The 23,241-nt window shown below is 43.4% G+C and overlaps 1 protein-coding gene across 2 annotated transcripts in view; it reads left to right on the forward strand.

Moving 5' to 3' along the window:
- Positions 1-23,241, forward strand: part of KIF26B (kinesin family member 26B) — a 568,473-nt gene that overhangs the window by 28,312 nt on the left and 516,920 nt on the right. The window contains exon 1 of one of the 2 annotated variants that reach the window (XM_058430513.1): positions 3,491-3,604. The exons of the other annotated variant lie outside the window; for it this stretch is intronic. Coding sequence (XP_058286496.1) covers positions 3,602-3,604 — 3 coding nt within the window. The 5' untranslated portion in view covers positions 3,491-3,601. Of the gene's footprint in view, positions 1-3,490; positions 3,605-23,241 lie in introns of those variants that run through there. 2 annotated transcript variants of the gene reach the window in all.

Raw genomic sequence — 23,241 nt, forward strand, 5'->3', positions numbered from 1 at the left:
TGCCTCAGCCTCCCAAGTAGCTGGGACTACAGGCACGTGCCACCACGCCCAGCTAATTTTTTGTATTTTTAGTAGAGACAGGGTTTCACCATGTTAGCCAGGATGGTCTTGAACTCCTAACCTCGTGATCCACCTGCCTCGGCCTCCCAAAGTACTGGGATTACAGGCGTGAGCCACTGCGCCCGGCCCCATTTTGAGAAACTTCCAAACTCTTTTCCCAAATGGCAGCGCCATTTTATATTCCTCCCAGCAATAGATGAGGCTTTTGATTCTAGTATCACGCTGTAGCTTTGATTTGCATTTCACTAATGACCAACGAGGTTAAGCATCTTTTCGTGTGCTTATTGACCATTCATATATTTTCTTTGGAAAAAATATTTATTCAACCTTTTTGGTGTTTTTTAATTGGGCTATTTTTGTTGTCGTTATTGAGTTGTAAGTCTTTAATATATCCTGGATATAAGTCTCTTATCAGATATATGATTGGCCAGTATTTCCTCCTGGTCTGTGAGTCATCTTTTCACTTTCTTGATGGTGTTATTTGAAGCACAATAGTTTTTTGTTTGATGAGATCCAGTTGATCAATTTTTCTTTTATTCTTTTATTGCTTTTGGTCTCTACGAAGTTGTCCAATCCAAGATCATGAAGATTTACTTCTAGATTTTTGTCTTAAGAGTTTGTAGTTCTAGTTCCAACATTTAGGTCTATGGTCCATTTTGAGTTACAATCATTCATTTTTCTTGCATAAAGAAATTTTCCAGATTCATTCAAGTTTCAAGAAAATAGATTTAGAATGACCGTTGTGGATTTTCTTTTCTGTCCTTTATTTTCTAACAAAACATATGTAGTGGCCATCACATGCTGGGTAGAATCAAGATTGCAAAGAGTGATGTAAGAATTTGGCACATGAACAAGCTGGAGTTGGAGATCTTGCCAAAATCTCTAACACATCCTCTGAGGGTGGGAGAACTGTCACAGAAGCAACCTGCAGGTGTGAGATGGACTCCAGGGCCTTGGCACTCATCAGAAGAAGGCTTGACCTCCTCACCTGCATGGGGTTGGGGAAAAAAGCAAATTAAGCATCAGAGAAAGACCTGGCGGTATGACACGATTAAGCCATAATGGCACCAGGGCACAGCTGCCAAGCACGTTGTTAGAAGGGCAGACGGAGTGATGGAGTTTTTTGTCGGGGGACTGTCATATAGTTATTTGATGAAGCCACCTCTCTGTTTCTGATTACATTCTTGCTTTCATTGGATCTTTTCCTACATCTTGACCCCTAACCTCCTGCAACAGGTATGGGTGGGAGTTTTTTATTTTTTTATTTTTTTGAGCTTTCTTAAGTATACCTGTGGTTTTCCTCCAGGTCCCCCAAGGATCAGATATAGCTCTGGGAAAGTGGGGGGAGGTGAGATGCTAGACTTATTTTTACCGAAATCCAAGACTAGTGACACGAGGTAGAAGTCACTGGATGGAATGACCTTGTAGGATATTCCCTTTTGGGGCACTAATCACAAAGGCAAATTGAATGGTAGAGTGTCAAGGTGAACTTTAATACTTTGTAACATGAGCTCCAGGCCAGGTCTTAAAACATCTTGGACATATTGCAAGAAATAGCTCAGCCCTATAGCACATTGAATGAGAATGGAGAGTGGATCCTGGGTTGGCTTTAGACTCTGGCCTTGGCGTTTGTGTGTACACATGTGCATCGTCATCTGTGCACACAGGTACACAAATGTGTCTTTATAATCTCGGGGAAGCAGGTTCACCTTTAATGTTCTTTCATCTGCTATTTGATTTTAAAATCTTGGGGGAAAGTATTGAAAATCAAATGTAATCATCTGTCTTGTGTAAAAATAGGGGTCAAAATTTTAAAATCTGAATTTATGCAACAAATTAAATATGGAGTGTTACTTCTCATCACAAAATAATTTAGCCATTGTTTACCTTCAAGAGAGCAGTTTCTCACTGATGCAATTAAAATGAACTTCCCAGAGATTCTTTTATTATAAACAGAGGTGCACCCAAACCTTCTATCTCTGCGAAAACAGTGGCTGTGTAATGAGTAGCGAATTGTTTTTAGCAAATGTGGCTACCTGGTTGCTTCCTCCTAAATCTGAGATGGTAGATAGAGGTTTATTATTGCTGTAGCAGATAGAGAGCATGTCTTGCTTGCACTGCAGAAGTCTGCCCAGAGCACTTAATTAGACATTTCTCTGGCTATTTGCAGCCCAGTACAATGGGAGATCAGGGGATTCCAGATTGGAATCCTAGACATCTAAATCCATAGTTAGTGTTCAGAGCCAAATTTTTTATTGCTTCTCTGGGATTATGCTAATCATTCAATTCATATTTATTCAACTCACATTTTTGACATTCTGCTGTGTGCTAAGGTGGTGGAAATACTTTTTTTTTTTTTAAGACAGAGTCTTGCTCTGTCACCTAGGCTGGAGTGCAGTGGTGCAATCTTGGCTCACTGCAGCCTCTGCCCCCTGGATTCCAGCGATTCTCCTGCCTCAGTCTCCTGGGTAGCTGGGATTACAGGCCCATGCCACCACACCTGGCTAATTTTTGTATTTCTAGTAGAGACGGGGCTTCGCCATGTTGGCCAGGCTGGTCTCGAACTCCTGACCTCAGGTAATCAGGTGGCGGAGATACTTAATGAAACCTGGTTCCAACCTTCAAGAATAGCACAAGGAAGGGGGAGGGGGGTCTGGACAAAATCGAAAGATACAAGTTGTGATGGGACTAAGTGGATCTAAACATGCTTTCTGAGGCTCTCATGACCCCGAAAGTCAACTTTGTGTCAATCAACAAACACTGTGGTCTCTCTTTTCTCTCGGCAAAGTCTGAAGGAGTGGGACACTCCAACTGTGTGTCACGGGAATGAGCTGTCATCTGGCAATTTATGGACCAGCATCAAGGATTCCATTTACCACCAGTTTATTCACTTGTGTTTCTAATATTTATATTTTCTTAAGATGGTCCCCTCTCCCACGTGTGCCAATTTTCTAAATAACAGCCACATCAACAAAATGCCCCCTTTGATGAGTCATGGGCTGAGCTGGGTTCTAGTGATGCCGGCTACAGCCTAGACAGTTAAGGAAAAGCCACTTTCGCAAAGAATGGACCCTGCTTCCGTAACCTTGGGTTAAATGTTGTCCGCAAGCACCTTACTGAGTTTCTTCGTTTTTTGCTTTATTTGGGTGCAGCTAAACCAGCTAAACAGCCTTAATAAGTTATTCCCTGGGATACAATAAGCTCCCTGCATCTGTGAGGTGAAAGGCATCCCAGTGAATCCTGTCGACAGTAGCTATTCTGAGAAAGTGAGCTTGAAAGGGGGTGTAGGAGTCAAAGGTGAGAGGTCATGACGTCAGTAGTCCAAACACCCGGAGGTTTTAGTCTAACTTCCTTTCTTGTTACTTAGCCAGTCAGTAAGTTATGTATCTCTAACTTGGCCTTCTGTAAAGTGGGAATCTTACTACTTGTCCTGCTTATCTTTCAGACAGAATCAAATGAAATAGCAGAAGTGTTTTATAATTAAAGTGACATCAGACCAAAGAGGTATTATTATATCATCATCATCATCACCAAAGGAACTATGGTAATGTTGGACAAAAAACCAAATACTTTTTTCTTTCTTTCTTTTTCTTTCTTTCTTTCTTTCTTTCTTTCTTTTTCTGAGACAGAGTCTCGCTCTGTAGCCCAGGCTGGAGTGCAATGGCACAACCTCGGCTCACTGCAACTTCCGCCTCCTGGATTCAAGTGATTCTCCTGCCTCAGCCTCCAGAGTAGCTGGGACTACAGGCACATGCCACCATGCTCAGCTAATTTTTGTATTTTTAGTAGAGACGGGGTTTCACCATGTTGGCCAGGATGGTCTCGATCTCTTGACCTCATGATCTGTCCGCCTTGGCCTCCCAAAGTGCTGGGATTACAGGTGTGAGCCACTGCACTCAGCCAAGCCAGGTACTTTTCTAAGTAATTTAATTCTCTAGAATAAAAGATGATAAGATCTTTGCCTGGAACTGGAGGCCATTATCTTAAGTGGAACAAGTCAGACACGAAAAGACAGATACTGCATGTTCTCACTTATAAGTGGGAGCTAAATAACTTGTACACATGGACGTAGACAATGGAGAAAGACAGATAGTGGAGATTGCAAAGGTGGGGGAGGTTGATGAGGAATGAGAAATTACTGAATGGACACCATGTAGTTTATTCCAGTGATGGATGCATTCAAAGCTCTGACTTCACCAATATGGAATATGTCCATGTAATAATTACACTTGGACCCCATACATTTATACAAAGAAAGACCTTTGACACTAGGCATAACTGGTGGTTTGGTTAATGCAGAGGAGTATTGGTGTGGTCGCTTTCTTTTAACCAGCCTGAGAGACACTACAACAGATGATTCAGGTTCTTGTCTTGACAAAAGGCTCAGTACAGCCACCTGTACTTTAGGAGAATGTGGATTGGAAGGCTCTTGGTGTTTCAGTTTTCTGAGTGAGTTTGAGTAATTATGTTGGAAAGGGTGAGGGTGACGAGTGTAACACACTTTTCGTGGCTATAAGAGGTGATAATAAAGAGTTATTAGAACATTTATTAGACACATGATAGGGAAAGTTGGTTAAGGGCCTTGAAGAACAGGCAAAGGATGTGGAATTCATGTTTTTGTGCTCTAGATGATATGATGAAAATTGTGGTTGAGGATTATTTTTCTGATCTTGAGGAAATTCAAGTTTGAATGATGAGGATGAATGAGGTCAATCAACACTGAAATTGGAATCGGAGGCAAATTCAAGGCCGCGTGTGGTGGCTCATGCCTGTAATCCCAGCACTTTGGGAGGCTGAGGTGGGCAAATCACCTGAGGTCAGGAGTTCGAGACCTGCTTAGCCAACATGGCAAAACCCCATCTCTACTAAAAATACAAAAATTAGCCGGGTGTGGTGGCACACGCTTGTAATCCCAGCTACTTGGGAGGCTAAGGCAGGAGAATCACTTGATCCCGGGAGGTGGAGGTTGCAGTGAGCCTGGATCGCACCATTGCACTCCAGTCTGGGCAAGAAGAGTGAAACTACATCTCAAAAAAAAAAAAAAAAAAGGCAAATTCAAGACACGGTAGAACAGAGGTGTGGTCAGTGAAGCCGGGAGAGTAGGCAGGAAGTGAGGCCAGTGCGGGAACCAGCAAAGCCCACCTCTCTCTCGAATAGCCCCTGTTTGTCCCAAGATCTTACTTTCCTACCATCATGTTTGGTTTTGACCGAATAGCTCAATTTAGAGAGACATTTCAACTTTCCCTCTGTGCTTTGCAAACTGATGACGAAGATATGTTTTAAGGAACTAGCTCCCAAGTTAGTTCCTCTTACAAAGATGTACAGATTTTAAAACTGAACTGTGTGTGTTGCTGCTGAGAATGTAAAATCGTGCAGCTGCTTTGGAAAATGATATGACAGTTTTTCAAAAAATTAAACATGAAATTACATATGATTCAGCAGTTCCACTTCTGGGTATAAACCCAAATGAATTGAAAGCAGGGACTCAAACAAATATCTGTACACCCATGTTTGTAGCAACATTATTCACAGTAGCCAAAAGGTGGGAACAGCCCAGCGTGCATCATGGATGGATGAGCAAAATGTGGTCTATGTATTTACAATGGCATATTGTTAAGAAAAGGAATGAAATTCTGAAACAGGCTACGACATGGATGAACCTTGGAGACATGATGCCAAGTGAAATAAGCCAGTCACAAAGGACAAATATTATATGGCTTTACTTACATGAGGTACATAAAGGAATCAAACTCAGACAGGAAGTAGAATGGTGGTTGTCAGTGGCTGGAGTTAAGGGGAATGGAGAATTATTGTTTAACATACAGAGTTTCAACTCGGGAAGATGAAAAAGTTCTGGAGATGATGGTGATGATGGTTACACAGCAATGTGAATGTACTGAATGCCACTGTACACTTAAAAGTGGTTAATATAGTTAAGTTTACATATATTTTACCATAATAAAACATTACATTGTTGATGCTTTTGTTCAAATTCTGGGAAATATGGTATAATAAATCTCTTCTTATGTTATTCCAGGTCCGGAAAGTGAACTTTGGTTAACTTTTCAATATCATTTTCCCCAGGAAAACAAAAGATAATGATGTTTCCTAGGCCAAACACACCTTGTTAACATTTCCATAACAAAACAGCAAACTGTAATTTAAAGTTTATCTCACTCTTATTCTTAAGCCACAAAGAAGCAATGTTTACAGATGATTTTATGCTAACAATTGGACATGCTGGAAATGGGTGTTTGGGTGATCTCAGGGTTCTTGAACCTCAGGCTGTGGAGTGTTCTTGTTCTAGATGTCCGCTGAGAGTTTTCTTTCTCGAGGAGCTCCTAAATTAGAGGTAAGCCCCCTACCACCTGTGTGATCCCCCAGAAGTTAGAACTTTGTGCCTTCTCTGTGGCAAGGAAGAGACCTGTCCTCTCTAGAGCTAGAAGGGTGTGTGTTAACAAAGTTGAAGGCAGTCATATTAGTCTGTTTTCACTTTGCTGATAAAGACACACCCGAGACTGGGTAATTTATAAAGACAAAGAGGTTTAATAGACTCACAGTTTCATGTGGCTGGGAAGGCCTCACAATCATGGTGGAAGGTGAAAGGCACGTCTTACATGGTAGCAGACAAGAGAGAATGAGAGTGAAGTGAAAGAGGAGAACTCCTATGAAACCATCAGAATCTCATGAGACTTACTCCCATGAGAACAGTATGGGGGAAACTGCCCCCATGATTCAGTCATCTCCTTCCCCGGGTCCCTCCCACAGCATGTGGGAATTATGGGAGCTACAATTCAAGATGAAATTAACCTCGTGTGAAACCATCAGATCTCGTGAGACTTACTCCCGTGAGAACAGTATGGGGAAACCACCCCCATGATTCAATTATCTCCCTCCCCAGGTCCCTCCCACAGCACGTGGGAATTAGGGGAGCTACAATTCACGATGAAATCTGGGAGGGGACACAGCCAAACCATATCAGCAGCCTATGGGATGTTCCCCCGAGGGCTCACAGCCAGGTGCTCAGATTGCTGGGACTCTTGTCAGGACTTCTTCCTTCTTTTATGCCTAGGTCTTATCAGAACTAAGCCATTTGGTTTGTAATCTTTCTGTGTAACACTGGCTGCGGGGTCTTTAGCCTGGATTCTAGATTGGAGAGTGCAGGGCAGCAGCCTCACAGGTGCCCATTAGCACATCCCACAAGCAGTCACGGCACTGAGCCTGCATTGGAAACAGCTTCTCATTTTCCCGAAAGTACCTTCTGTCAACTTTGAGAACACCAATTCCTAATTCCTGTTCCAGTGTCCACTTTGGTTTTATACATAGGACATCTTTTCCTATAAGTTTTCCCTGAATTTTTTTTTTTTTTTTTTTACATTTCTTACAGATATCTATTAAAATCTCAGCACCCTTATAAAATACTCTTTGATTTGAAGAAAGTAGTCCTTTTCCCTTAGGCTTATGATGCCTCAGTCTCCCTATAAGAGATAAGAACCAGGCTGGGCGCGGTGGCTCATGCCTATAATCCCAGCACTTTGGGAAGCCAAGGTGGGTGGATCACCTGAGGTCAGGAGTTCGAGACCAGCCTGACCAAGATGGTAAAACACCGTCTCTACTAAAAATACAAAAATTAGCTGGTGTGGTGGCAGGCGCCTGTAGTCCCAGCTACTTGGGAGGCTGAGGCGGAAGAATCGCTTGAACCTGGGAGGCGGGGGTTCCAATGAGCCAAGATCGTGCCACTGCACTCCAGCCTGGGTGACAAGAGCAAGACTCCATCTCAAAAAAAAAAAAAAGAGATAACCAGATATGCATAAATATAAATATTTGTTCATTTGTAATCTGGCTCTTCCTGTGATAAGATGCCACCAATATTTGGGTAGAACGTTGGGGAGAAGTTACCTCCCAACATTGAAAAGAGTAAAATCCCAGCACTTTGGGAGGCCAAGGAGGGTGGATCACCTGAGGTCAGGAGTTCGAGACCAGCCTGGCCAACATGGTGAAACCCCGTCTCTACCAAAAATCCAAAACTTAGCTGGGTGTGATGGCAGATGCCTGTAATCCCTGCTACTCGGGAGGCTGAGGCAGGAGAATCGCTTAAACCCAGGAGGCAGAGGGTGCAGTGAGCCGAGATCACACCACTACACACCCGCCTGGGCAATAAGAGTGAAATTCTGTCTCAAAACAAGCAAACAAAAAGGATTAAATATATAAAAAAAATCTAGAAGGAAATATATGGATAAAGAAGTTTCTAAGCTTGAAAGAATAGAAGGTATCACAAGAGAAAACATGGACGGGTTTGACTACGTAAAAATTAAACTCTGTATATCAGAAAACATTTGTACATTGACAAAATCAAAGGGCAGGCGACAATCTGCAGAGAATGTAAAAAATTACAGTGAAGCATGAATATCTTTAATACAGAATTTTAAATACAAATTGCTAATGTCAACATTAAGACCACAGTAGTTTAAGGGACAAAGTCTGTTGAACTGACTTTGCGAAAGGGGAAACAAACACACATGGCTACCAAACACAAGAAAAATTGTTCAGCTTCATTAGTAATCAAATAAATGCAAATCGAAACAACAGTAAGCTACCATTTTTGATGCAGCTTAACAAAGATTTTGTAAAATGTGATATTCTTTCATATAATGAAGGATAAATTAATACCATTTTGGAAAGCAGTGCCATGAACCTTAAAATTATTCTTACTCCTTGACCTACTAGTTCTATTTCTGGGAATCTATCTTAAGGGGATAATCCTAACTACCAGGATTAATGCACAAAAGTATTTCCTGAAGCATTTAAAAAAAATAATTATAAAGAATTAGAAAGAAGCTGCATGTTCAGCATTAGGGAAATGGTTACAGAAATTATGATCAGTCTATTTGATCAAATGCTCTATGGGCTCTTAAAATAACATTTGTAAAATGTTTCCCATGTTTCAGGGAAAATATTCATGATATAATTAATGCTAAGTGATAAAAAAGCAGGATATAACATCAAATGTAAGTATTTTCTGGTCTAGACAGTTTAAAACTTCACAGGAAAAAAATAGATGCTTGCTACAATATTAGCAGAGAATAATATTGATGGCTGCTGGTCTCCGCTAGTAAACTGTATTTCGTAAAAGGGCATACATTACTTTAAAAATATTTTTAATTTTGATATATTTTGTAAAAATTTGATTCTCATATATCTGTCTTAAGAATTTATCCATTATGTAAATCACCCTTGAATAAGCTAAGTTACATAGTTTTCAAACTCTGTATCCTGCTAAATGATCATCTATACCGACGACTTTTTAAAATAATATAAACTTCCAGGAGGGAGGAAGGAGGTCTGTTTATTTTAGGTGCCTGCAGAGTCCACAGTAACTCTTCCTTCTTGGGGAGAGGAGTCTAAAGATAACAGGCCTGAGTTTGTGAACTCTTATCTCTAGTATACTTGACTTCTATGTATTTATTGACTGTGTAGTATCATAGATTTGGGGGGTACATGTGCAGGTGCACGTGTCCAGTTCTGTAATGGTGGGGATTGGGTTTCTAGTGTACCCATCACCCCAGTAGTGAACATTACACCCAATAGATAATTTTTTTTAACTTTTAGTCTCAGGGACACTGTGCAGGTTTGTGATACAGGTAAGTTGAGTGTCATGGGATTTGCTGTACAGATTATTTCATCACCTAGGTAGTAAGCATAGTACCCAATAGGTAGTTTTTGAGACTCACCCTTCTCTTACCCTCCACCCTCAAAGTAGGTCTTGGTGTCTATGGTTCCCGTCCTAGTATCCATGTGTGCTCACTGTTTAGCTCCCACTTATAACTGAGAACACATGGTATTTGGTTTTCTGTTCCTGTGTTAGTTTGCTTAGGATGATGGCTTCCAGCCCCATCCATGTTGCTGCAAAAGACATGATCTTGGCTGCATAGTATTCCATGGTGTATATGAATCACATTTTCTTTATCCAGTCTACTGTTGATTGGCATCTAGCTTCATTCCATGTTTTCGCTATTGTGAACAGTGCTGCAATGAACATATGCGTGCATATGCCTTTATGGTAGAATGATTATGTTCCTTTGGTACTTGACTTCTTATTGCCACTGTGTTCACCAAAGACAATCATATGACTCAGACTGTTTCAATTGGTTTGTAAACCAGAAAGCTGAGGCTTTACTTTTTAAATAACCTTTTTTCAAAATTTCTTATTTTTTCCTCATTTTAGGAATGTAATAATAGTCATCATGCAGTAAGAGCTTTTGAAGAACCAGATCTATATGTGTTACATCATTTAATGTTCACAGCAATCCTCTGAGATGGAGGTACTGTTATCGTCCCAGTTTTATAGATGAGAAAACTGAAGCGCAGAGAAATTAAGTAAATGGAGAAGCCTATGTTCAAACCTGAGTCATCTGTTGCCAGAGCGTCCCTCCACTGTGCCAGATTTATGACAACTTACTTGTTCTTTACGAAGGCAGCAACTCAGGCACAGTAGGCCAAGGCTGCCATCTGATGAAGCAACTGGCAAATCAATGGCAGAGAAAGATTCAGAGCAGAGACAGGGCTGCGTCCATTGACCGTGTTAGGACCTGGACCATGTGGAGGTAGGAAATGACATGTTGCCCGGAAAGTTTCTTTTTGCTGCTGAGTGATCATTTGTGAACTTCCCATGGACTTTTGAAAAGAATATCAAAATAATATCACTAGAATTGTTAAAGCATTCCATGCAGGACACTGGGTCATTTGATTTCTGTAGGAAAATGTGATTTTGTAGGAAGGTGTATGGTAGCTTCTTCCATATAAGGCCATTATCTCGTCTTTGAACCTAATTTCTACTGCAGTTCAGGTTTGGAGAGGCCTAATTCATCATGGTGGCACAGTTTTAAAATTCGCCCCTCATTTGGAATTGATTTAGAGTTTCCGTTTACGTAGAGTGCTTGATGCGGGAGGCAGTTATGGAAAGGGAGGTCCTCTCTGAGCTCGGTGCATGGGGTTAGAGTTACCTAGACTTTGGTAACATAGTGACACTGCAAACAAAACTCTATGGAAACAAAATAATTTTTTTTTTTCTTTTTGGAGACAGAGTCACGCAGCGGTACAAACTCGGCTCACTGCAACCTCTTGGGTTCAAGCGATTGTCCTGCCTCAGGCCCCCAAGTAGCTGGGACTACAGGCATGTGACACCATGCCTGGCTAGTTTTTTGTATTTTTAGTAGAGATGGGGTTTTGCCGTGTTGCCCAGGCTGGTCTTGAACTCCTGACCTCAGGCAATCCACCCACCTTGGCCTCCCAAAGTGCTGGGATTACAGGTGTGAGCCACTGCGCTTGGCCTGGTTTTTACTTTCAAATCTGTTATTTTAGCCTGTTAGTGTTAACCATGTTTAACTGACTCAAATGAAATGCTGGCCCTGGCTCCCGTATAGCCAGAAAAATAAGAATGCTGGTAATCAAGTATTGGCGTTTCTTCAAAAAGCCAAAATCTGTTGTAATAGAAATACTGGTAATTTCTTCACTCTGTGAAGTACCTGTGTGTGGGTGTGGGTGTGGGTGTGTGTAGGAGAGGGTTGAAGATTTTAACAGTTGTTTGCCCAAGGTTACTATATGATCTAAACATATATAAGGCTCCAAGGCATTTAGCATATGGGGAAAATTAAATAGTGGCTATTGTATAAAGGCAACTAGTTGGGAGGCCTCAATCATTGTTACTTTTTATGGGCTCTGCTAGGATTTTATGCAGGAACCAGTGTGATCTGGGGAGGAGGCATTCCTTTACACACATCCTTCAGATATCCCCAGTAGGTTTCTTTTCTCCACCTGCCACCTAGGTGGCTCACCACTGCTGCATGTCACTTTTACTGAAGTGAGTAAAATCTCTGCTAGTAGTGTTTTCCAATTATGCTTATATTTTCTTAGTGCTTATTTGGCACTGACTTTGGGGGGTCGTAGTCTTTCTGAGATGGGAATAACATTATTTGTTTGTTGTGCCTCTCAGTTCCACCGTCATTTAAATAGGAGGCCTGTCGTGATGGTAGCAACCTTGTTCCCACCTGACCTTGTGAGATGCTCTAGTTGGATTATGGTCTTTGAACTCATTGCTTGAATTCCTTGGGAGACATGGGTCACATAAACAGGAGCCTGTGATTTTTCAGGATTGAGAGGGAGAGGCATCTTCCTTTCCTAAATCCTTCCTTTGATCTCCTCCGCGGAGGTCACTTAAGCAACAGCTGGCTCTTGTTTGCCCCTGGGGCTCCGCTTCAGGGCGGGGGGAAGGAGGCTGAGCATGTCCAGTGCCCTGGGAAGGCCCATCTGCCTGTCAGGCTGCTTTGTGGAAAAGGGAGGGACTGGAGCCCTTGCCTGGGGCTTGAGGTTGTCCTTGAGGTCCTTCAGGATGTCCTTCTGTGGCAGGAGGATGATAGAACTATTTGTTTCTAGTGTTTTGTATGCTTTTAGAGCCTTATATATTATGGCGACAGATCCAAGGACTCGATGATTTGATGGTGTCCCTATAGGAAGACCCCGTTTAACAAGACCACTATTTTCCTGGTAAATGAGATATAAGATGTATAGTCTTTTGTTTCCTCCCAGCAGCTACTCTGTGGCTGCATCCTGTGGACTTCCCTTTGCAATGATCAGGATGTCAGCCCCTATCTCTAAGCTTCTACCTGGCCTCCCTAAGTCCATTTTCTTCCCATTCCTAATAGCTCTGAAAACAACTTTTCACTGTGTTTCCTCCAGCATGTTTCCAAGTTGATTGTCAAGCACAGCTCTTACGATATCACTGATCTGCACAAAACCCTTCCCTGGCTCTCCTGTTGAAGGGTGACCTGGGTGTGAATGCCTCAGACCTCTCGGTCTCCTCCCATCTTTCCGAGCCATATCCCCTACATTTACTGTGCTCCAGGCCAGTCGCTTCTTCCTTTAATTTCTTCCAGAATCACTTGGAAGACTTACCAAGACATGGAGTGCTGGGCTCACCTCCAGAGTAGCCCCGGGATGGGCCTCAGAACTTTCCAGGTGATTTCCGAGAACCACTGCTGTAACCAAGCCATACAGGTGTGGCTTAACGGACCTCAGCATTCTCCCTGGGATATTTTTTTAAGTGCATCTTCCTTCACTTTGATTACCCTCCTTGGCTCCTACCAAAATCCCATCAAAATCTTACGCATCTATTAGAGCTTTTCTCAATGCTACACTTTTAAGGAAATGATTGCCAGTCGCCTCAAATGGTTCTGAGCACACCCTGCTTTGACCGCAATCTTATTACCCCTATCCTCAGAGGTACTGTGTGCTGTAGTTATTTATTTTCTATCTTATTTTTCCCTTCTGGATGGTAGACTCTTTAAGAGGAACAAAATATAGCTCCTTCGGTGTTTGGCGGAAGAACAATTTTGAGATAAGAAATCCTACTTCTCATTGATTCTGTTCTGCATTTAAAGATGTTGGCAAGTGCATTGAGCCACTCAGAGGGCACGGATTAGATTTTATTCATATTAGAATCCTCTGCATCACCCGACCAATTATTTGCCCACAGTAGGCCCATCATAAATATTTGGTGATTGAATAACAACCTTCCACACTCAAGATGTTGCAGGCCTGAGAAGTAGGAAGAAAGCTCTGCATAGTCTTCCTGCTTCTATTCTTGTAATCCTCTTATAAACCATGGGCCTTCTAGGAGAACAATTATTATTTTTAATGAACTGGTGTGTGGCATAGCTTAAACCTATTTATTATCCTTCAGCACTTAGCTTTGATTAGGATTCATCAGCCAGGAAGATCTGAGGAGGGGCAGGGCAGGCTCCGTTCCCAGGTTATTGCTTTTCCAGTGAAAAGCACTTTGAAGAGGACAGTGGAAACTGATCTTTTATTTTAATTCAATATAATTATAACTTTGTGTTTTTCACACACATCACACACACACACACACGTGCTCACACACTTCAGAAATCTCATGGCTAATGATGGGGCTGTGTAAGTGGATTCATTAGGAAGATTTGAGAAGCAGGGTCAAGCAATGGAGAAAAGGTATATATTTTTGAGGATTTATTTTTAGTATTTGATATAAAAATGTATGAGTAGTACATGCTCATTATAAAGAATAAAAATAGGACAGAAGAAGATAGAGTCAAAAGTTAAAGTGCCCCCCCGGGGAAGTGTATTTATATTAAGTGATACAGAGAGATATTTTGAAATTTTAATGCCCAAAAGTAAAGTAAATGATGTTCACCATATAGACGACAACTAGGCACAGTTTCATTACCCAGGATAATTAATGTGTGATTTTTCTGGTGTCCTCCAAATTATTAGCACTCCCATGCATACTGGAGTTTCACAGATGTATTTCACTTTCACATTTGAGCATTTCTCAGTGGTTTCCAGCCTCAGCTCTCTCTTAAGCAGGTGACTTTAGCCAAGCTTAGGGCAGAAAAAGCTAAGGAATGAGATCCTGTCTTGTCTCTTCCTCCCCTGCTCCCACCCTTCCTCCCCTGCTCCCTCCCTTCCTCCCCTGCTCCCTCCCTTCCTCCTACCACCCACCCACCCTTCCCTTTTGCAGCAGATACTCATTGAGGGCTTACTATGCTGCCTCACTGAGGTACTGTGCCAGGTGTCAGGAATACAGTGGTGAGCAAAACAGACCTCCAGTACTTGTGTTTTGGGAGATTCAAATCAGGATACCAGAGTCCGTGCAGTCTCTGGAGCAGACAGCCTGAGTTCAAATTCCAGATCAGGTACTTACTACGCTATGTGCCCTCAGACAAGTTACTTGTGTCTCTGGCCTCAATTTCCTCATCTGTAAAATGGGAATGATGAAGCATCTACCTCAAAGTTATTTAATATAGGGATTAAAATAAATAATGCATGTAAAGTGATTAAAACAGAGTGTAATATTTGGTAAGTGCTCGGGTGGGTGCGGTGGCTCACGCCTGGAATCCCAGCACTTTGGGAGGCCAAGGTGGGTGGATCACCTGAGGTCAGGAGTTCAAGGCCAGCCTGGCCAACATGGCGAAACCCCGTCTCTACTAAAAATACAAAAAGCAGCCGGGCATGGTGGTGGGGGCCTGTAATTCCAGCTACTCAGGAGGCTGAGACAGGAGAATTGCTTGAATTTGGGAGGCGGAGATTGCAGTGAGCTGAGATTGCACCATTGCACTTTAGCCTGGGCAATAGAGAGAGACTCCGTCTCAAAAAAAAAAAAAATTGTAAGTGCTCAATAAATGTTGTTGTTTACAGTCAGGGTGGGGCAGACATTTAACAAATAATAATAAATAACTACGCGGTTCTAACTGAGATAAAGGGAAGATGACGGATGCTCTAGAGAGCGTAACAGGAGTTCTAATATAGACCGGGGGGTCAGGAAGGCGTGGTGTGCAGCTGGTGGTGGAAAGGAAGCCTCTGCGGCAGTGAGAAGGGGAGACGGGAGAGTGTGGCCCGCTGAGCTGAGCTGAGGCTGGAGTCCCAAGCTCGGGGTGGGGGGTGAGGGGGTGGGGGGGGGGGGGGGGGGGAGGGGGTGGGGGGGCCGGGGGAGGCGGGAGAGTGTGGCCGCTGAGCTGAGCTGAGGCTGGAATCCCAAGCAGGGGACAGACTAGGTGGGGCCTCAGGGCATCTAAGTTCACTTCATTCATTTTACAGATGAAGAAACTAAGGTTCAGAAAGATAATTGCTTTGTCCAGATCACAGGCTGGTGACAGAGCTAAGGCAAGACGCAGGTCTGCTGACTCCTGGTGCACTGGTGAGGAAACCTTTTATCCTCAAACTTTCATCATTTTCCGTCTCTATCAGATGCAAATCTAAATGTCCTTACACTCGTTCCCGGTAGGGTGCCCTTGTACCAACAGAGGGCAAATACACGCAAGTATGCACATATATACTCCCCTCCCTCCTCCCTACCTCCTCCCTTCTTGGGGGTGGTAGTGCTCAGCGGTGTATGTTGGATGGTAGTGCGTAGTTGATTAGGGGAGAATTCAGGCTGCTTCTTTGTTTCCAGTTTTAAATAATCTGACCCATGTGTGTCTTTATTCATCCATCCACCTGTTCATATATCCACATATCTTTGATTTTTTTTTTTTTGAGACGGCCCCTCACTCTGTTGCCAGGCTGGAGTGCAGTGGTGTAATCTTGGCTCACTGTAACCTCTGCCTCCCAGGTTCAAGTGATTCTCCTGCCTCAGCCTCCCAAGCAGCTGTGATTACAGGCATGTGCCACCATGCCCGGCTAATTTTTTTGGTATGTTTAAATAGAGATGGGGTTTCACCATGTTGGCCAGGCTTGGTCACAAACTCCTGGCCTCAAGAAATCTGCCTGCTTTGGCCTCCCAAAGTGCTGGGATTACAGGAGTGAGCCACTGCGCCTGGCCCATGTATCCACATATCTATTCGTCCATCTATCCATCCATCCATCCATCCACTTGTTCATTCATTTATTCATGCAATCCACAAATATTTATTGAAGGGCAGATATGAGTCACACATTCGTGCTAGGTATTTTTAACGGTCAGCCAAACAAACCCGGCCTCTGCCCTCATGCAGTTTACAGTCTGTCAGCAGTAAATCGAAAGGAACACATCCTGTGTCTACACTTCCGTGCTATCAGTGTGATGGGATTTTAAAAAATGCACGAGATTGTTCTAACACCCACAAGGAATGCACACTCTCGTTAATCCCACACGACTGTTTCTTTAGTGGCTTATTTGTCTTTAATTTCCAAGATAGGGGCAGTGATACTCCCAAATCCCATTTCTCTCCTCAATCTCGTTTTCACAGATGCTCAGCGAAGGATGTAGGCTGACCACTGCAGCAGCACACAGCAGTCAACCAGGATTGGAATTTCACGAACTGCTCTGTGTTTCCCTTCTGGTCTCTTGAGTCTGGTTGATCTTGTCTAGAGCTCTGATAATCTCCAAGACAAAATATTTAAATCTTCTGCAGTTCTAGGGACTTTGAGGAAGGAATATCGCGGCTAAAATCCTAAATATTTTGGAATATCATTAATGCAAGTGTTGTACAGCAGATGCTGTTCTGCACAGTCTCCATCCCAAGAGAATGTGTCGGTATCTTTGTATATGGAAATGTGCATGTATATTCATAAATCTCTCCAGCCTCCCAGTTCTATGTCTCTTTCCCCTTCGAGACTGACTTTTACTTCCCTTCTCTAGCCCCTGCTTACTTTAATATACATTTTTTCTGTTTGTTTTCAGAAAGGGATAAGAAATTGTTACCATAAATGATTGATAGAGGCTTGCATTTTTATTGTTATCTCTTCCAGGGGGGAACTTGCCTTTTCATAGAGAATGCAGCTTTAATCCAAAGGATTGACTGTCTAATTGTTGAATTTCAAATATAGGCAGAGCTGATTGAGGGTATAGGGTTTTTCAAACGTTCTTAGAATCATAATGTATGAGTAAAGGCGTAACACTGATGGGACCACAGTACAGGATGTTTTCTAAAGGGCGTGAAAGTCATTGTGTGACCCCTGTTGATGCCTCTTTATTCTTGTTTTGTAGAAAAAGTGACTGATTTCTTAAAAAGCGTATTAAGCCCACACCCTGTGCCCAGTATTTCTTTAGAACAACCCTAAAAAGGAGACAAGATTATCTTCACTTTACACCCAAGACAGCTGAAGACGACAGCAGCTGAGGGGCTTGCTCAAGGCCACACAGCTGAGAATTAGAGTTGAGCCTCAGAGCTGGCTCTTGGGTCTGGATCACCTCCCTGGGTTAAATACAGTCCTGTCTCAGTACACCCACTGCCTCACCTCCTGATTTTTAAGGTATTACAAGTTAAACACGCAACAGATAGTCTAAATCAGTTTCATTCTGAAATAACACAGCAGTTATAATGTGAATGATATTATGCTTGAAATAAAATAATCCTGATAATGGAGCAAGCACAGTGACCTGCCTTAACAGTTAGATGTTAGTAGAGAAGACACAGAGATCATTTAAACGCTAGTAAGGGGTTGTTACTGCGTTCTGAATGCTCAGTATTTTTAGATTCCTCCGTTTGCTTCTAACCTTCAGCCCTGCCATGGTTTTTTCTGTGACAACTGGAATTCTAAATTCAGAAAGGTTGTTAGCCACCTGGATAATTGCACCTTTGTAACTTTTAAGACAACAACCTAGAGGCAGAGGATAACTACAATAAATGACTTGTAATTTCAGGTCTTAGATCTCTGCTTTAACATAAAACCAGCTTTCCACTTCCTTAGATTCACAACCTGAAGAAATCAAAGCTAAGCATTACCAGAAGTCATTATCTACTATTTAAAGCCTGTTCTAAGAGGGAGACAAGCCCCATTTTTAGGAGGCGTGGGGGCGGGGGGAAGGGGCTCCATTTCTCATTTTGCCATGTTTCTGCAGGAATGTTTTTAATAGGGATACTTTTTTACCCCCAGCTACTCTGCACCACAGGAGTACGATTGTATCTGAGGAGGCAGCTTGACTTCATGCTCCAGGGAGAAGTCTTTTATTTCCAGTTGGGGTTTTAAAGTTGCCCTTGTTTAGGTTGTTGCTGTTTTATAAGTCAGCCTGAATATTTAAAGGCAGGAGGCCTGTTGGTCTGTGTTATGTTGGCCTTGGGGCATTAGAATTACAGAGCAGCTTTATTTAGGATTGCGAGGCAGGCCATATGTACTCAATTATCCCATTTTCGAGGACTTGGCCCTTTGTACCACATCTCCCCCCAAGCCCTTTCATGAGAGCCACTATTGTTATTCACATTCAGTAAGACCTGAGAAATATTATCAGCCAGGAAAGCTCTCATTTACATCACCATCTCTCAACATTACTCACTGCCGTTACTGCAGAGCACTCCTTGTGTACCCTCTACCTTAACTAAGTTTGTCCCAAGAAAATGATGAGAAATTCTTTTACGCTGACATACACAGACTAATCAGGTTTAGTGGGAAGAGCGTGGCCTCTGTAAGTGTGGCAGATCTAGGTTCACATCCTGATCTACCTGTCTGAGCTTGGAAAACATTACTTCATCTTTCTGAACCTCAGTTTCTCTGTTTGAAAATGGATTGAAGTGGCCGGGCGCAGTGGCTCGCGCCTATAATCCCAGCACTTTGGGGGCCCGAGGCGGGTGGATTGTTTGAGGCCAGGAGTTCGAGATCAGCCTGGCCAACATAGTGAAACCCCATCTCTACTAAAAATACAAAAAGTTAGCCAGGCGTGGTGGCAGGTGCCTGTAGTCCCAGCTACTCGGGAGGCTAAGCCGCGATAATGGCATGAACCCGGGAGGCAGAGCTTGCAGTGAGCCAAGATCGTGCCACTGCACTCCCGCCTAGGCGACAGAGCAAGACTCTGTCTCAAAAAAAAAAAAAAAAAAGAAAACCCACACATACACCAAAACAGCCAGGCGTGGTGTCGCATACCTGTAACCCCAGCTATTCAGGAGGCTGAGGCACGAGAATCACTTGAACCCAGGAGGTGGAGGTTGCAGTGAGCTGAGATGGCACCACCGCATTCCAGCCTGGGTGACCAGCGCAAGACTCTGTCTTAAAAAAAAAAATGCCGGGTGCGGTGGCTCATGCCTGTAATCCCAGCACTTTGGGAGGCCAAGGCGGGTGGATCACGAGGTCAGGAGTTTGAGACCAGCCTGGACAACATTTTTAGTCTCTACTAAAAATACAAAAATTAGCCAGGCATGGTGGTGTGCGCCTATAGTCCCACCTACTTGGGAGGCTGAGGCAGGAGAATAGTTTGAACCTGGGAGGCAGAGGTTGCAGTGAGCTGAGACTGTGCCATTGCACTCCAGCCTAGGTGAAAGAGAGAGACTGTCTCAAAAAAAAAAAAAAAAAAGAAAATGAGTTAAAGTTACAAGGAAGCTGATTTTGGCATCCATAAGAAAAATGGGCACAACGATCGTTGCTTTATGCATGGATTGCCATGAGAATGTTTTCAGATTCACAGATGTTTAACACTATACATCACTTTCTCCTTCTCCTACTTTTCCCATAGGTTTTCATTCAGCAGATACCTATTGATCATCTTATGGTGTTTCAAGACGTGTACATTTGCATTTTAGCTGGGCATGTGCCCTAACAGCATAGATTTCAAGCTGTCACAACACGCCATGGGACAGATATTTCTTAAAGTGTGTGTGGGTTGCGTTACTGGGACCCCCAATTGCCACACCGCTAGCATTTGTCCACTTGTAGAGATTTTCTTACTTGTCTTCCTTGTTGAATCAGGAAGTGGACTTTTACGTGGTACATGCAGTTTTTATGATGCACTTCCTCTCCCTGCTCCCTGGAGGTGCCGCATGAAAGCGCTTTTCCCTGGACGTTCAGCTCCCTCTTCACTCCTTGTCTCTGTGCATCCTGCATCTTGGCATCTCCCCCCGTGACATTTATTCTTGTGAATCTGAAAACTTTCTGTATGTTTTGTGGCCACATTCATATTCCAGTTGCTAGAGAAGAGGGGAGCGCGTGCTGCCACATGAACTTTGGTGGTGAAAGAGCTTCAGGATAAAGTTTTCATAGGGCCTGCGATCAACCAAAGCTAATTGAATATAAGTAGGAACTAGGTCCAGTTCCTAATCATACTCCAGAGGAGTATAAATCCATAAGCTGTCCCCAAGCTAGTTAGCTCTGAGTCAGCAATGAGCTTACATCTTCACACACAGATGTTGTAGGTTTACTTCATATGTCCTTCTGCAGTCATCGTCCTGCACGGCTCAGGTGGCAGTGACATACTGGCTAGGGACATGGAGAGGAGCTCTCACAAGGGATCTGGAAGGTACATCAGGCCTAGGAGAGAGGAACAAATGAAAACGGCACTGGGGCTTCATGGATGGTAATAATTCATACAGGAGACTTTCCAGTTAGAGCACTAAGTATAAACGCTATTTGGAGGATCACTCCAAACTGTACTCATTTCAAACTGTAGTGAAATGCGTCTCCTCTGTTGTAAGGATCTCTTTTTTTTTTTGAGATGGAGTCTCGCTCTGTCACCCAGGCTGGAGTGCAGTGGTGCGATCTCGGCTCACCGCAACGTCCATCTCCCAGGTTCAAGCGATTCTCCTGCCTCAGCCTCCTGAGTAGCTGAGATTACAGGCGCCCACCACCATGCCCAGCTAATTTTTGTATTTTTACTAGAGGCAGGGTTTCACCATGTTGGCCAGGCTGGTCTCGAGCTCTGGACCTCAGGTGATCCACCTGCCTTGGCCTCCCAAAGTGCTGGGATTACAGGCGTGAGCCACCACGCCCGGCTGTTGTAAGGATCTCTTAAATTTCTCTTATGCCTTCGTCTCAACCGCAAAACAAATAATCCCCTTAAAAATGTTAAGTTTTTAGTTTTTCCAAGGCTTTATTTTGTGTGTGTTTTTTTTTTTTTTAAGAGATGAGGTCTCACTCTGTCACGCAGGCTGGAGTGCAGTGGCGCAATCATAGCTCACTGCAGTCTCGAACTCCTCAGCTCAAGTGATCCTCCCACCTCAGCCTCCCAAGTAGCTGGGACCTCAGATGCACACCACCATTCCTGGCTAATTTTTAACAATTTCTTTTTGTAGAAGTGGAGCCTTGCTATGTTGCCCAGGCTGGTCTTGAACTCCTGCCCTCGAGTGATCTTGCTGCCCTGGACCCCCAAAGTGTTGGGATTACTGGAGAGAGCCACTGTGCTGGGCCTTGTTTCTTTTTCATTTTTTTTTTTTTTTTTGAGATGGAGTTTTGCTCTTTCACCCAGGCTGGAGTGCAGTGGCGCGATCTCGGCTCACTCCAAGCGCTGCCTCCTGGGTTCACGTCATTCTCCTGCCTCAGCCTCCCCAGTAGCTGGGACTACAGGCACCCACCATGATACCTGGCTAATTTTTGTATTTTTAGTAGAGACAGGGTTTCACTGTGTTAACCAGGATGGTCTCAATCTCCTGCCCTCGTGATCCGCCCGCCTCGGTCTCCCAAAATGCTGGGATTACAGGCATGAACCACCTTGCCGGGCCGGGGCTTGTTTCTTAATTGTTCATTTAACAGGCCTGGTTGGGGTGTGAAATGGAGTCCATGTGTGTATTTTGCATCCTCTGTAAATATAGCCCTAGAGTACATTCCAAACACAGCCTCTCTGATACACTGGCTTTTGTGCATACCAGGGTACCACATTCTGTTAAAAAGACCGTTAGTGTAGTGTATTGTTTCTGTAAATGCAGTTTATTCTAAGCACACTGTATGCCGGAATTATGTCTAGAGTTCATAGTGGAATTATCGTTAAGGTGTATGGAAAGTATACTAATTCCTATTCTATAGGCAGAAACAACTGGAGCACAGCAGTCATACTGCCTTACTGAATCTTATAAGAATCTAGGGGGAATAATACTTGAAGTGTACAATAATAATAATAATATGCTCAACCAGCAACACTAATTACCATGAGAAAGATGTGGTTGAGAACTACATTTCCACAATAATTACACAATTGCTACACTCACTTGGCAACCTTGCGACATGGCTGGTATGCTAGCAACCAAATCTTCCTGGGTAAAACGACTTCCATGATGTTCCTGCCACAGGATTTCGTGCTGGGCTGACAGAACAGAACAGTTTCCTGAGGAAAGTTTTCTTTTTCTTTCTTTCTTTTCTTTTCTTTTTTTTTTTTAGACGTAGGGTCTCGTTCTGTCACCTAGGCTGGAGTGCAGTGGCAAGATTATGGCTCACTGAACACCTTCTGGGTTCAAGTGACCCTCCTGACTCAGCACCTTCCCCCACCCCCACCCACACCCCCACCAAGTAGCTGGGACTACAGGTGCCCACATCTGGCTAATTTAAAAAACTTTTTTTTTTTTTTTTTTAAAGAGATGGGGTCTTGTTATGTTGCCCAGGGTGGTCTGGAACTCCTGGCCTCAAGCAGTCCTCCCACCTCACCATCCCAAAGTGCAGGAATTATAGGAGTGAGCCACTGAGCCCAGCCCCCAAGGAGACTTTTCTGATTGCTGGTCTTTGCCATCCTCAGAGAACTGGGCGGGGCACCCAGGGTCCCTGTTTGTTGACTCATACCTTGGGTTCTCTTATATTTACTCAAACATAATGCCCTGAAGTTATCAGTAGTCCCTTCTTATCCTCCAGTTCCCTGTAAAGGCTTAAAGCATAACTCTGGGAAAATGTTTTGCTTGGGTGGGCAGAAATGGTATATTTGGGTACAGATGTGGGATGTGAAGCCTCAGCTGTCGCTGCACCTGCACCCAGAGTGGTCCCCAC

This window comes from Hylobates moloch, unplaced genomic scaffold (assembly GCF_009828535.3).
Source record: "Hylobates moloch isolate HMO894 unplaced genomic scaffold, HMol_V3 SCAFFOLD_18, whole genome shotgun sequence".
NCBI lineage: Eukaryota > Metazoa > Chordata > Mammalia > Primates > Hylobatidae > Hylobates > Hylobates moloch.